General features: G+C 40.8%; 1 protein-coding gene across 3 annotated transcripts in view; it reads right to left on the bottom strand.

Moving 5' to 3' along the window:
- Positions 1–3,112: 3,112 nt before the first annotated feature.
- The window catches only part of adgb (androglobin), a 386,047-nt gene continuing 374,735 nt past the window's right edge, over positions 3,113–14,424 (bottom strand). For 2 of the 3 annotated variants that reach the window (XM_087991569.1, XM_087991570.1), the window contains 2 exons: positions 7,154–7,337; positions 3,113–5,458 (listed from right to left, as the gene is read on the bottom strand). In XM_087991569.1, coding sequence (XP_087847695.1) covers positions 5,273–5,458; positions 7,154–7,337 — 370 coding nt within the window. In that variant the 3' untranslated portion in view covers positions 3,113–5,272. The remainder of the gene's footprint in view (positions 5,459–7,153; positions 7,338–14,424) is intronic. The other variant, XR_015758508.1, reaches the window with a different exon arrangement.

The following is a 14,424-nucleotide window of genomic DNA, read 5'->3' as shown; positions in this document are numbered from 1 at the left end:
CAACATTTGTTCACCAACAATATTTTTGAAGTGGACCCACAGTTTGTTTTAAACATATTTCCAAAGGAGCTTTGAAATAACTCCACAGAGGCCAGTTCCCTGTCACCAAGTCACCCTTCACTTAGATGTGGAAAGATCTTGATACTGAGTGAACTGGATGTTTGACGCTCCTGTTTTTAACTGTCAGCCAGGGTTCCTGGATTGAGGCTGTTAATCTGGTCCTATCAGGAACTCATATTCTATGAGGTCCACCAGGCTGACCTCATTACAATCACAATATCCCTCCACCTGAGTTCAAGGACTTAGGCAGATTCTTTTTTTTGTAGCTCCTCCTGGGGCATTTTAGCCCTGGGTCAGGTTTCTCTAACTCTGCCTCAGATTGTGTAATGTTCAATGCTTGATGGTGATGGAAAACCTTGTAAATGGGGGTCTGTTCAGTTATCCGACCCTCCTCGTGCCTCAAATGTATGTAAATATCATATTGTATGTGTAAGAGAGGTCTTTGGTATTTGTGGATAGTGTCAAACTCTAATGTTTGTTTGTTTCCTTCATATGCAACTGTACAGAAGTTCTGTGTTCGTGATAATGTATATACAAAGGTATTTTTTTATGAGTGAAATATATGTTTGAAATAAAAAAGGAGCTGAAAAGCAGATGTCTAACTATCGCCAAGACCTATCAGAAACCAAAAAGGCATTTCTATTCTTAAAAGTCACAAATAAGAATGCAGTGAGATCCCAAGCTTAAGATCTATGAGCGGCACTGTGGCTCAGTGGTTAACACTGCTGCCTCACAGCGCCAGAGACCCAGGTTCAATTCCCGCTTCAGGCAACTGCTGTGTGGAGTTTGCATATTCTCCCTGTGTCTGCATGGGTTTCCTCTGGGTGCTCCGGTTTCCTCCCACAGTCCAAAAAAACAATGTGCAGGTCAGGTGAAGTGGCCATGCTAAATTGACCGTAGTATTAGGTGAAGGGGTAAATGTAGGGGAATGGGTCCGGGTGGGTTGCTCTTCGGAGGGTCGGTGTGGACTTGTTGGGCCGAAGGGCCTGTTTCCACACTGTAAGTAAGTAATCTAATCCAGAATTATGTAATTTGACGGAGTGTTGGAGCAAAATTGCTTGTGGGAGGCTCTGGAATACTGAGGGGAAATTAAAGAGAATTTCAGAGAGCCGAGGCATGGTTTGCTTTGTTTTAAAAAGAGAATAACCCTCAACATCCAGTTAACTATGGCAGAACTCTTGGGCCAAAGTAAAATACAGTGGCTCTTAAAATCAAAGGTCCTTGAAAATGGAGTTTCAGGTTGATAGGATGGTGAAGAAAGCATTTGGTATACTTTCCTTTATTGGTCAGAGTATTGAGTACAGGAGTTGGGAGGTCATGTTGTGGTTGTACAGGATATTGGTTAGGCCACTGTTGGAATACTGCGTGCAATTCTGGTCTCCTTCTTATCGGAAAGATGTTGTGAAACTTGAAAGGGTTCAGAAAAGATTTACAAGGACTTTGCCAGGGTTGGAGGATTTGAGCTACAGGGAGAGGCTGAACAGGCTGGGTCTGTTTTCCCTGGAGCGTCGGAGGCTGAGGGGTGACCTTATAGAGGTTCATAAAATTATGAGGGGCATGGATAGGGTAAATAGACAAAGTCTTTTCCCTGTGGTGGGGGAATCCAGAACTAGAGGGCATAGGTTTAGGGTGAGAGGAAAGATATAAAAGAGACCTAAGGGGAAACTTTTTTATGCAGAGGGTGGTACATGGATGGAATGAGCTGCCAGAGGATGTGGTGGAGGCTGGTACAATTGCAACATTTAAGAGGCATTTGGATGGGTATATGAATAGGAAGAGTTTGGAGGGATATGGGCCGGGTGCTGGCAGGTGGGACTAGATTAGGTTGGGGTATCTGGTCAGCATGGGCGGGTTGGACCGAAGGGTCTGTTTCCATGCTGTACATATCTATGACTCTAATTACAAAGTATAGTCTTAACAGTGCTTGGTTTAATTTATTCTTGATTGTACAGTTAGTTTTTTTTACTTAAAACATGACTTTTTATGGCATAGTTCTTTCAGTCAATAACTGTGCATTATATTTATGTTTAAGTGTCAATGATCTCTATGGAGATCATAACACTCCCATATCTGTAAGCGACCACCATCATCATAAGGACTGCTGCAGTTCACCCACTACAAACAACTCAGGCCAGGCAGGATATGTAGTAAACCTGGCAAACCAGTGCTGTCCATATCCCAAGAATGAATGACAAACTAAATAAGCAAAAAAATGTTGGGAAATGAATACTATGCTCTTATTGTCAACTGTTTTTCAAATACTAGAGGGCATAGGTTTAAGATGAGGGGAGGAAGTTTAAAGGTAATGCACAAGGCAAACTTTTTACACAGAAGGTGGTAAGTGCCCAAAATGCACTGCCCATGGATCTGGTAGAAGTAAATGCAGTAGCAGTATTTAAAAAGCATTTAGACAGACACGGGAATAGAATGATATGGACCATGTGAAGACAGATTGGCATCATGGTCACTATGAAAATAGTGGGCTGAAGGGCCTGTTCTTGCGCTGTACTGTTCTAAGTTTTATATTACAGACCGAAGTGATATATTTTAGTCAGGAGAATGAGGAAAACAACACAAAATAAAGAATGGAAATCTCAAGGGAGTGTATAAACAGTGAAATACTGGAATATATTTGGAAAGACAATTGAAAATAGCAGGGCAATTTGAAACTGTGGCTAGTAGAGCATCCAGGATACTGGATTTTATAAATAACAAAGGAAGTTATGGTGAAATAAAACCAAAGTATAGCGGATGCTAGAAATCTGAGGTAAAAATAGAGATTACAGGAGAAACTTGTGAGGTCCTTCTGGACCAATGGAGACGGAAACATTAACATTTTGAGACCAATGGACTCTTCTTTAAAGCTGAAGGGGGCTGCTGGGTGAGTCCTTAACAAACAGAGGTTTGGTTTCAACTGGAGTGTTATACAAAATTCTTGCCATTGCAGTTAAGGAAAGATGCAAACGAATTGGAGACGATACAGGCATGATTTATAAAAGTGATTCCAGGAATGAGGAACTTCAGTTTACTTCTATTCATCATGAGACGTGGTGGTCACTGGCTGAAGCAGCGCTTATTGCTCATCCCTAATAGTCCTTATTAATAATTTGGAGGTGCCAGTGTTGAACTGGGGTGTACAAAGTTAAAAATCACACAACACCAGGTTTATAAACCTATTGGACTATAACCTGGTGTTGTATGATTTTTAATCTTGTCCTTCTGAAGGTAGTGATGAACCATTTCCTTAAACTGATACAGATCAAGTATATACTCAGTGGTGTTGGGCAGGGGGTTGCAAGTTTTCACCTAGCATGAAGCAACAGTGACACAGTCCCAACACACAATGGAGTACAGCTTGGTGCTCCCATGTATCTGCTACCTTTGTCTTTCCAGATGATGCAGGTCATGGGTTTGGAAGGTGCTGTCTAAGAGCCTTGGTGATTTCCTGTTGTTCACCCGGTAGATCATATACTTTGCTGCTACTGTGTATATGTGGTGGAAGCAATGAATGTTTAAGGTGGTGGATCTGGTCTGCTTTTTCCTGGATGATGTTGAGCTTCGAGTTACTGCCATAAACTGCTGGAACAGGACTGATTTCCCAATTGCAGTTAAATATTGAGAGCAGTTTTGATAGAGTTGTTCAAAATCATGAAGGTGTAGATCGTGTAGATAGGGAGAAAGTGTTCCCATTGGGGAATGGTTGTGAACGAGAGGACACAAATATAAGATAATTTGCAAAAAAATACCCAGAACAACATAAAGAAAATCCTTTTATGCAGTTAGGATCTCAAATACATTACACATGAGGCAGATTCAATTGTGGCCCTCTAAAGAGAATTTGAAAGTTAACTGAAGAGAAAAGAAGGAAAAGGCAGTAGTAGCATTAGCTGGGGAGCTCCTACAGTGAACAGACAGAAATGATGGGCTGTATGGCCACCTTCTGTGCTTTAACGATTCTGTAATTCTAATTATGGGATGAACAACATCAATCAGATGCTTAGGCTTCCAGACTAAGTTGCCAGCTGGAGGGGCTTCTCAAGAACTCCAGCAACCACCAATCTAGAGATGTATTTCCTGAGTCCATCAACCCAATATTTCTTTCATTTTTCCTCAGTCATCATAGTAGACACCATGGCTGCCTCCAGCATGTGAAGATATCTCTGAAGTTGGGGCAGGATTTTCTAACACCCAGGCAGCTGAGGTCTGGTATGGCCACTCTTGGTTTTGGTGCTAATCTTTTGATGCCTCTGGAATGCGTGGTGATTTTCACAAAGGATGGTCACAAAGCCAGCAACTCAGTCACCTCCAATTAATTGTTAAGCTTGTTGATGAGGTTATTCAGTGGACGGAGAGAACCGGGGCAATTTTCAAAGCAGCAAATGACAAGAACAAACAGCACTGTGGTGAGCCGTAATGCTGCGATATTAGACTACTGATAGTAAAGTTTCGTTTAAAATGAGGTGCTCAAAATTGCTTTTGCTTAAGCAGAGAGGGTCACTGGTGGTCTTTTGCTCTCCTGCCTGTTCCAATTTGCTGTTAATTCCAATTAAATTATATTAAATTTAATTAAATTAAATCCAATTAAATTCCAATGTTAAACTCAGCAATGGCTAGAATCTGTCTTGCAGCGTTGCATGCTAGAATAAGTACCTGGTCCCCAGACAGCAGCCAGCACTGTTAATCAGGTGCCAAGCTTGCCTGTGACAATGTTGGCAGGCCATTCGGCCCACATGGCTATGCTGATGTTTATGCTCTCTACAAACCTTTTTCTCTTTTAACCAATCACACAATCAGCAAATCTTTCTGATTCTTTACTACCTCATATTTATTTAGCTTCCCCTTAAACATACCTCTGCTACAAGAGAAAAATATTTAATAAGTGTGATTCAGATTTGAATCACAAGGAAATGCCAAAGTAAAGGACCTACATGAATCACGGCTGCAGATCCAAAACAAAAAAAATGGAAACAGAGTAGGCCAACCAGAAATGGAAAAGAAATAAATTGTATTTTTGAGTTTTTACTTTAAAGACTACCTATTCAGAACTTGATCAAAAGAAATTAGTTAACATTTTAGTTAAAAATAAAGCATGAAACTTTGGAAATAAATTTGGAGATATGGTTAAAAACACTAAATGACTGGAGGACATTGCAATAAAATGTGATTAAAAATACAATCTAAAACTTTGGAAATGATATGTCATGTTACAGTTTTACTTTCGCTTTCCTGAGCTCTTAGGTATTTTACTCGTGGAGCTCCCGGGCTTTCTCTCTTGCTCTGCTCGGAGAGCTACTTCCATTGCTGCAATTTCTCTTTGCTTCAATTCTTCCTCGATAAGTTTATTTCTGTATGACTCTCTGAGTTGGTAGATGTTGTTTCGAGCTTCATCCAAGGCTTCCTGCAGTAAATGAAAACAAGGGATTGTATCAGTATTCATGCTTGCACAAACAACCATCAAACTGGATGTTAATATCAAGGAGAGCTGTGGAAATTGCAGGAAGATATTAATAAACATGGGAAATAAATGTGCAATTGCCAAATTAATTTTAATAAACAGAACAACCTCGGTTATCTGAACATCAATTATCCGAATTTTGGATTATCCGAACAAGATCTCACGCTCCCGTAAATGCTTCCTTTGTTTATGATCAGGTCAGTTAGCGAACAATCAGTTATCCGAACAAAATACTCCCCGCCTGTCTCATTCAGATAATCGAGGTTGTTCTGTAGTTAAAATGTGATGGAGTACATTTTGGTGGAAAAAAAGAAAAGCCATATGCTCTGTGAAAACTAATTGGCTGCGATAGAATGGCAGAGGGATGTGGGGTTTCAGATATACAAGTCACTCAAAGCAAATTGTGGCTTAATAGGATTAATAACTAGAATTGTAGCATCAGATTATGTTAGTAGAAATTCAGAAACCTAAACTAATACTCGGGAGACCAATGTTCAATTCCCACTGTGATAACTGGAGGATGTAAATTACATAAATCTGGAATAAAGAGCCAAGTACTAGTAATTGTGATTGTAGAACTAACAGATTAGGGTAAAATCCCAAATGACTCACTATCCATAGTCTCGTTGTTTACCTATCCCCTTTCACATCTCTTTCTCTCTGGGCTTCATCTCCACCTAGCTGTTCACCACTCCCCTTGCCCCAACCTTGGCTTCAGCACAAATACCAAGTTGTTCCAGCTGCTAACCGCTCTGACGAAGAGTCACCGGACTCAAAACATTAACTCTGCTTTCTTCTCACAGATGTTGCCAGGCCTGCTGAGTTTCTCCAGCAATTTCTGTTTCAGATCTCCAACATCTGCAGTTCTTTATTCTATTTCAGAGAATATAGTGACACTAGACTACCTTAGAGTATGGAGTTAGTAACAGTCCCAAGATTGGAAGTGTTGGGATAAAATCCTGAAAAAGGCTTGAAGCTGCGTCTTCTTAAATTCAGGTGTATAAAAGTTCCAGGAATAAGCTATCAGATGTTCCAGCCTAGAAGTTAAAGTCACAGCTACCTTACTGAAGTGTTAGGGAAAAGAATTCTCATGTTTTACCTGTAAAGAAGTAGCTTTTCAGTACCTGTGCAAAAGCATCTTTTTTTGATACTTGTAAGGAGTGCTTTGGGATTAATAAGATTACATTTTAACAGTGTGTTAAAACTTTTAAAAGTTATATTATATTGTTTTTTTTTCTATCTTCATTTCTTTTGCTTTATAAACTTGTTTAATTGTTAAGACAAAATCTACAACATGGTGTGCTTCTGTCTCATTGAGAGACCCCTCATTCAAACCAAAACAAAACGTGATCTATCAAGCCATATTTCAGTCAGGGATCTGAAATGCCGTCAGCTGGGATAACACTGGAACTGGTGATGTGAGATGTTGTGGGACAATCTAGACGGGCAGATACAGCTTCACCAAAAATGTGGTTCCTTTAACAGTGCAGCCCTTCCTTAGTACTACACTGCTGATGCTAAATTTTGTGTGTAAACTAAGTCTGAAATTTCTTTGGAGCATATACTGCAGGAAACTGGCATTTTCTAGTATGTAATGGAAGCTTCGCAAGGAGTATTTCTGGCAACAAATGACCTTACCTGCAAAGCCTCACACATTTGCAGTTGCTGTGTCTTCAGCTGATGGCGAGCCTGCCTTTCTTTCTCTCGCTGTTCAAGGATCATCTCTCGCCTTTGGCGGAACTTGCGAATTTCTTCTGCCTTACTCTTCCCCTGTTCTTCAAAAATGTGTTCATCCAGGAGAACTGGAACAGGTCGTGTAGTCCTGTTGAGATATAAACAGGTCAAACCAGCATCTTTCTGAGTAATGATTACTTTAGGTATTATTTATGGGCTGAAAATGTGCTTGTTGACAAACTGGAGATCAACCGGAGATCCTGATGAACAGTTTATGCTCAAAATGTCGACTCTCCTGCTCCTCAGATGCTGCCTGACCGGCTGTGCTTTTCTAGCACCACACATTTTGACTCTGATCTCCAGCATCTGCAGTCCTCAATTTCTCCCTGGAGATCAATTTATCTGCATAGTGTCACTGCCAATTGTGGCCATATTGTCTGCCTCTGGAGAATGGGTGCAAGACTGTGTTGCTAACCAAACAAGATTCTGCAAGTAGAAATCAGGCCGGTCTGGACTGAAAGTTCAGGTTCTCATCGGATGTAAAGGATCACCTGATTCAGGTATCTCTCATCTGAATTTCTACCTCAGTATGGAAATAATTCATAGCTGCCTGTACTAACATTTGCATTGAAGGTGCTGTCTAGAACATATAAACTCTTATCACCAACGAAGAATACACATTTGCCCAGAGGTTTAACCATCATTTTTATTCAACTCCTTGGGATTGGAATTTCCCTTCAGGGTCTGAGAAAGAGCCATTCATGATGTAGTGGCCTCTGTACTTGGTTGCTTCTTTGCGACACTCCACTTGTGGCCTTGGAAGCGATGAAGACAGTCTGTTCGTTTATCTTCTGATCGTCCATGGGAAGGCCAGAGACAGTGATCCTGTGAAGCCTCTCCTTGCCAATGGCAAACAAGATTTCAGAGCTCTCTTCTCAGGATCACCTATCACTAGATCTGTTTAATAAAACTGCATAAATAGCTTGAAAGTTGTAATTTAATAAAGGTACCATTGGCAACACAACCCACATATCAAAGCAGGTGTTTGACTTAGACTTCTCTTTGGAGGTGTTTGCTTTGTTTTAGAAATAGCATGCAGTGTGTGATTATTTCTTGTATTGGTTTTGCTTTTCTCTCCTTTTGTTTTTCCCTGATTAGTTTCTGTTTCTCTTTATTTTTCACTGCTGCCACACCTTTACTGGTCTTAGCCCCTTCAGGAATTTTAGACGAAGCACCATAGCTGTGTAATTTAATATTGCAGGCTTGCAGTTGCAAGTTTCAACCGTTGGAGGATGTTCATTCCAAATAAGAAATAATGACATCACACGAGCAACCTTCTCCTTTTGAACTGAATTGGAAAGGAAAAATGGCAGAACCATCTGATCTTTGCTCACAGCTATGCCTTTTTGCTACAGAACACTGCTCTTAAGTGTTTATTTTAAGCTGCACTTTCATGTAGAAAGGCTTTGCAGTGATGCTGGGAAGCCTACTAAATTGCCTTATTAAGAAACACAAATAAAACACTTAGACCGAGAAGGACAAAGACAACAAATAGATATGATGTGAGGTGCCGGTGTTGGACTGGCATGGACTAAGTTAAAAATGATATGACACCAGGCTATTGTCCAAGAGATTTTTTTGGAAGTATAAGCTTTTGGACTGCTGTTTGTTTGACAGGTAGCTAATGGGGCAAAATACAGTAGCGCCTCGACATACGAACAACCCTATTCATGAACAAATCAGTTTATGAACAGGATTGTACATAAAATTTTGCTTCAACATACGTACGAAATTCAAGGTACGAATGAAGGGACAAACGCAAAAAGCCTGTGTGCGGCCACGTGGTTTCATTGTTCTGCTTTGCTACGCGCTTGTTGAACGCAAAAGCTTTCGGGTCCCGCATGATCTCATTCAGTTCGTCTTTGGAGCGTGCGCTGTGAACAGCCATCTAAGCATTCTTACGCTATCCAAACAATGGGAAAAATTGATTCAGATCGTGAACTTTTCGGTTCGCGAACCGGGTCCCAGAACGGATTAAGTTCGTAAGTCGAGGCGCTACTGTACATAGGACACAGAATTTATAAGTAAAAGATCAACGTGTCATACAACTGATGTGATATATTAAACACACCGAGATGGGTGTTAAGTCTGTAATCATTTAGCATGGGGATGCAGGTTTCAATTAATTCATATGTAAATCCCAGAATTTCTTTCAAGTCACAGTGCCGAGATAACTTAAGGTTTTATCAGTACATAAAAAAATGTGACATCTCAGTTCAGACAATGCAGTAAACGTGTGAGTTTAGAGTCTGTCTGTATCCCAACCTGGAGTCAGACTGGTTTTATTTCCAAAGTAGGAATTTATAAAATGTCATATTGACTGACTGCCTACAGATTGTGTGCTTTTTGAATAAACACACACACGCTCACACACACACAAATATAAGTCTACGGCATGAATGTGCATTTGCAGATTTGTATTTGCAGATTCATTTTGTTCAGAAACCTTAACTTATCTTGGAGCTGTGACTTGAAAGAAATTCTGGGATTGCCTGCTTCATCAGCTACCTGGCAAAGGAGCAGCACTCTGAAAGCTTGTAATTTCAAATAAACATGTTGGACTATAAACTGGTGTTGTGTCATTTTTAACAGATAGATAGGAATACAACCTTTCAATTTCCCTTCCAAGCCACTCACTATCCTGGCTTGGAAATATATCACTGTTCCTTTTGTGTTGCTGGTTTAAAATCTTGAAATTCCCACCCTAACAACATTGTGGTTGACTTAAGCACATGGCCTGCAGCGGTTCACAAAAGCAGCTCACCACTACTTTCTCAAGGGCAACTAGCGACAGGGAATAATTGCTGGCTAGCCAACAGCATCCAAATTTGAATTAACTTAGATTTTCTCTGTCTTCTGGCTTGGCAATAACCTAGGTACAGATCTGTACTCACAGCAGCTGGTTATATTGATCAAATAGAGTCATAGGGCTGTACAGCATGGAAACAGACCGTTTGGTCCAACTCATCCATGCTGACCAGATATCCAAAATACATCTAGTCTCATTTGCCAGCAAATGGCCCATATGCCTCTAAACTCTTCCTATTCGTATACCCATCCAGAGTCTGTTATATGTTATACTTGTACCAGCCTCCACCACTTCCTCTGGCAGCTAATTCCATACACGCACCACCCTCTGTGTAAAACATTACCCCTTGGGTCCCTTTTAAATCTTTCCCCTCTTACCTTAAACCTATGCCCTTTAGTTTTCGACTCCTCCACCCCAGGAAAAAAAGACTTTGTCTATTTACCCACTCCATCCTTTTCATGATTTTATAAATCTATCTAAGGTCCCCTCTCCAGGGAAAACAGCCCCAGCCTATCTCTTTAGTTCAAACCCTCCAACTCTGGCAACATAGTTATAAATCTTTTTTGAACCCTTTAAGTTTTACAATATCCTTCATATCGCAAAATGCTGCCGATTGTCCAAATTCTTCCGTGTCTAGGGCCTTTGTCTGGTTGACTTTCAATTCAGTTTTCAAGTATCTGTCACCCAGTTTATAGACAGTCACCACTATAAACCATGTTTGTATTTTACCTCCAGCAGGGTATCTTTACCCAATCCCTTGTAACATAAGAAACCAGGATGTAGGTAACAAAGTTTTGAAATATCCAACTGATTACAGTTCACTAATATATAGAAATATTGCATTCACAGCACATCCACGTCTAGGTTAATATTAATTTAATTGGTTATAAATATTGATTACAAAAGCTTCCATCATGCTTCAAGTGAATAGATAAAGGGGAAACAATGGATGTGATATATTTGGATATTCATAAGGAGTTTGGGAAGGCACTGCACATTATGTTACTTTAATAAGGTAAGAGCCCAAGGTGTTGGAGCCAGTATATTAGCATGGACGGAGAACTGGCTAATGAATAGAAGACAGAGAGTTTGGATAAGGGGTCACTTTAAGGATGGCAATTGTAACTAATGGAGTGCCACACAGATCAGTGCTGGAGCCACAATTATTTATAATAGAGTCATAGAGTAATAGAGATGTACAGCATGGAAACAGACCCTTCGGTCCAACCCGTCCATGCCGACCAGATATCCCAACCCAATCTAGTCCCACCTGCCAGCACCCGGCCCATATCCCTCCAAACCCTTCCTATTCATATACCCATCCAAATGCCTCTTAAATGTTGCAATTGTACCAGCCTCCACCACTTCCTCTGGCAGCTCATTCCATACACGCACCACCCTCTGCATGAAAAAGTTGCCCCTTAGGTCTCTTTTATATTTTTCCCCTCTCACCCTAAACCTATGCCCTCTAGTTCTGGACTCCTCGACCCCAGGGAAAAGATTTTGTCTATTTATCCTATCCATGCCTCTCATAATTTTTTAAACCTCTATAAGGTCACCCCTCAGCCTCCGACGCTCCAGGCAAAACAGCCTCAGCCTGTTCAGCCGCTCCCTGTTGCTCAGATCCTCCAACCCTGGCAACATCCTTGTCAATCTTTTCTGAACCCTTTCAAATTTCACAACATCTTTCCGATAGGAAGGAGACCAGAACTGCACGCAATATTCCAACAGTGGCTTAACCAATGTCCTGTACAGCCGCAACATGACCTCCTAACTCCTGTACTCAATACTCTGACCAATAAAGGAAACCATACCAAATGCCTTCTTCACTATCCTATCTACCTGTGACTCCACTTTCAAGGAGCTATGAACCTGCACTCCAAGGTCTCTTTGTTCAGTAACACTCCCTAGGACCTTACCATTAAGTATATAAGTCCTGCTAAGATTTGCTTTCCCAAAATGTAGCACCGCGCATTTATCTGAATTAAACTCCATCTGACACTTCTCAGCCCATTGGCTCAGCTGGTCCAGATCCTGTTGTAATCTGAGGTAACCCTCTTCGCTGTCCACTACATCTCCAATTTTGGTGTCATCTGCAAACTTACTAGCTGTAAGTTTACTAACTTTACTAACTTTACTAACTCCTCTTATGCTCGCATCCAAATCATTAATGGAAATGACAAAAAGTAGAGGGCCCAGCACCGATCCTTGTGGCACTCCACTGGTCACAGGCCTCCAGTCTGAAAAACAACCCTCCACCACCACCCTCTGTCTTCTACCTTTGAGCCAGTTCTGTATCCAAATGGCTAGTTCTCCCTGTATTCCATGAGATCTAACCTTGCTAATCAGTCTCCCATGGGGAACCTTGTCGAACGCCTTACTGAAGTCCATATAGATCACATCTACTGCTCTGCCCTCATCAATCTTCTTTGTTACTTCTTCAAAAAAACTCAATCAAGTTTGTACAAACTTATAATGTTTATAAATTACTTGGATGAGGGAAGTGAATATGCTACAGCCAAGTTTGCAGATGACACAAAACAGGTGGGGAAATAAGTGGTGAGGATGATACAAAGCGGGACATAAGCAGGTTAAACAGTGGGAAAAGAAACTTGACAGATGGAATACACTGGAAACAGTGAAGTTATGCACTTTGGCAAGAAGAACAGAGAAGCTGAATATTACTTAAATGGGGAAAGTCTGAAGAAATCTACAGAAGAGGGTTTCATTTAAACATACAAGATCCTCAGGGGACTTGTAAAAGGTGCATATGAAAAGGCCTTTCCATTTTGTGGGAGAGTTGGGGACCAGAGGACATTATCACAGAATAAGGGATTGCACATTTCAGGCAGGGATAAAGAGGAATTTCTTTTCTCTGACAGGATAGTAAATCTGTGATTTTTGTTTCCTGGAGAAGACTGTTGGGTCTGGGCCATTAAGTATATTAAAGGCTGAGATAGATGTTAAATCAATAAAGGAACCTGGGCATATGGGGAAAAAGCAGGGAAGTGGAGTTAGGAATTGTGAGATCAGCCACAATCTCATTGAATGGCAGAGCACACTTGTTGAGCTCTGTGGCCTACTTTTGTTCATACATCTTACTGCCTTAAGTGACCCAAGTTAAGATGGTGTCTAAACCATTTATATCCTCAGGGGACATGTCATGATCCAGTGCATGTATATAAGCATGTTGACTGTAAGACATAACACAACATTGTTCTGTAAGTCAAAGGTACAGACACAGGAAAGTTCAACAGCAATGCATTTTGCAAAATTGCAAACAAGCGTTTGAGAAAACGCCCTTTGCATTTTGTATGGGATTTATTGACTGGAATGAGCCATATAAGTGGGTATGGTCTTTGGTGGTGGTATCTCTTTCCATTTCTGTTAAGGATAAAATTGGGACCCAGAAGCACCAAACAGTGTGGTATCTGGAAAAATCAGAAACTTGGTCTCAGCAGGAGGCAAGAACTGAGAACAAAAAGTTCTATCCATTCTGTATAGGAGATGGAGAAGAATAAAACAAAAATTGGCATTACCAGGGAACTTATCACAACATTAGAAAGAAAGAATGTCACTGAAAACAATCTGAGTCTGGCTTGAACTGAGAACCAATGAATGACCTGCAATAATATTGAGCATCTATTATTGTGAAAGAAAGAAATTTCACTTTCACTCACTCCTTAGTTGGGAATTGATATCCTTACATGCCTGCAGGCACATAATTTCTAAATACGGAAGGAATTCAGAAGTCTGAAGAGACTTGGGAGTTCTAGTCCAAGATTCTCTCAAGGTAAACTTGCAGATTAAGTCAGTAGTTGGGAAAACAAATGCAATGATAGCATTTATTTTGAAAGGACTTGAATATAAAAGCAGGGATGTACTTCCGGGGCTCTATAAGGCTTTGGTTAGACCACATTTGGAGTATTGTGCACAGTTTTGGGCCCCATATCTCAGGAAGGATGTACTGACCTTGGAGTGTGTTCAGAGGAGGTTCACGAGAATGGACCCAGGATTGAAAAGCTTAACATATGAAGAACGTTTGAGGACTCTGGGTCTATACTGGATGGAGTTTAGAAGGATGAGGAGGGATCTAATTGAAACCTATAGTATACTGAATGGCCTGAACACGAGTGGATGTTGGGAAGATGTTTCCATTGGCAGGAGAGACGAGGACCTGAGGGCAAAGCCTTGGAATAAAAGGAAGTTCTTTTAAAATGGAGATAAGGAGAAAATTCTTCAGCCAGAGAGTGGTGAACCTATGAGATTCATTGCCACAGAAGGCTGTGGAGGCCAGGTAATTGAGTATATTTAAGATTCAGATAGGTCGGTTCTTGATTATCAAGGGGATCAAGGGTTACAGGGA

Source organism: Chiloscyllium plagiosum, unplaced genomic scaffold (genome assembly GCF_037043375.1).
Source record: "Chiloscyllium plagiosum isolate Xiang-an unplaced genomic scaffold, Cpla_swu_hap1 HiC_scaffold_10, whole genome shotgun sequence".
Classification (NCBI taxonomy): Eukaryota; Metazoa; Chordata; class Chondrichthyes; order Orectolobiformes; family Hemiscylliidae; genus Chiloscyllium; species Chiloscyllium plagiosum.
This window is presented reverse-complemented; position numbering and strand designations above follow the sequence as displayed.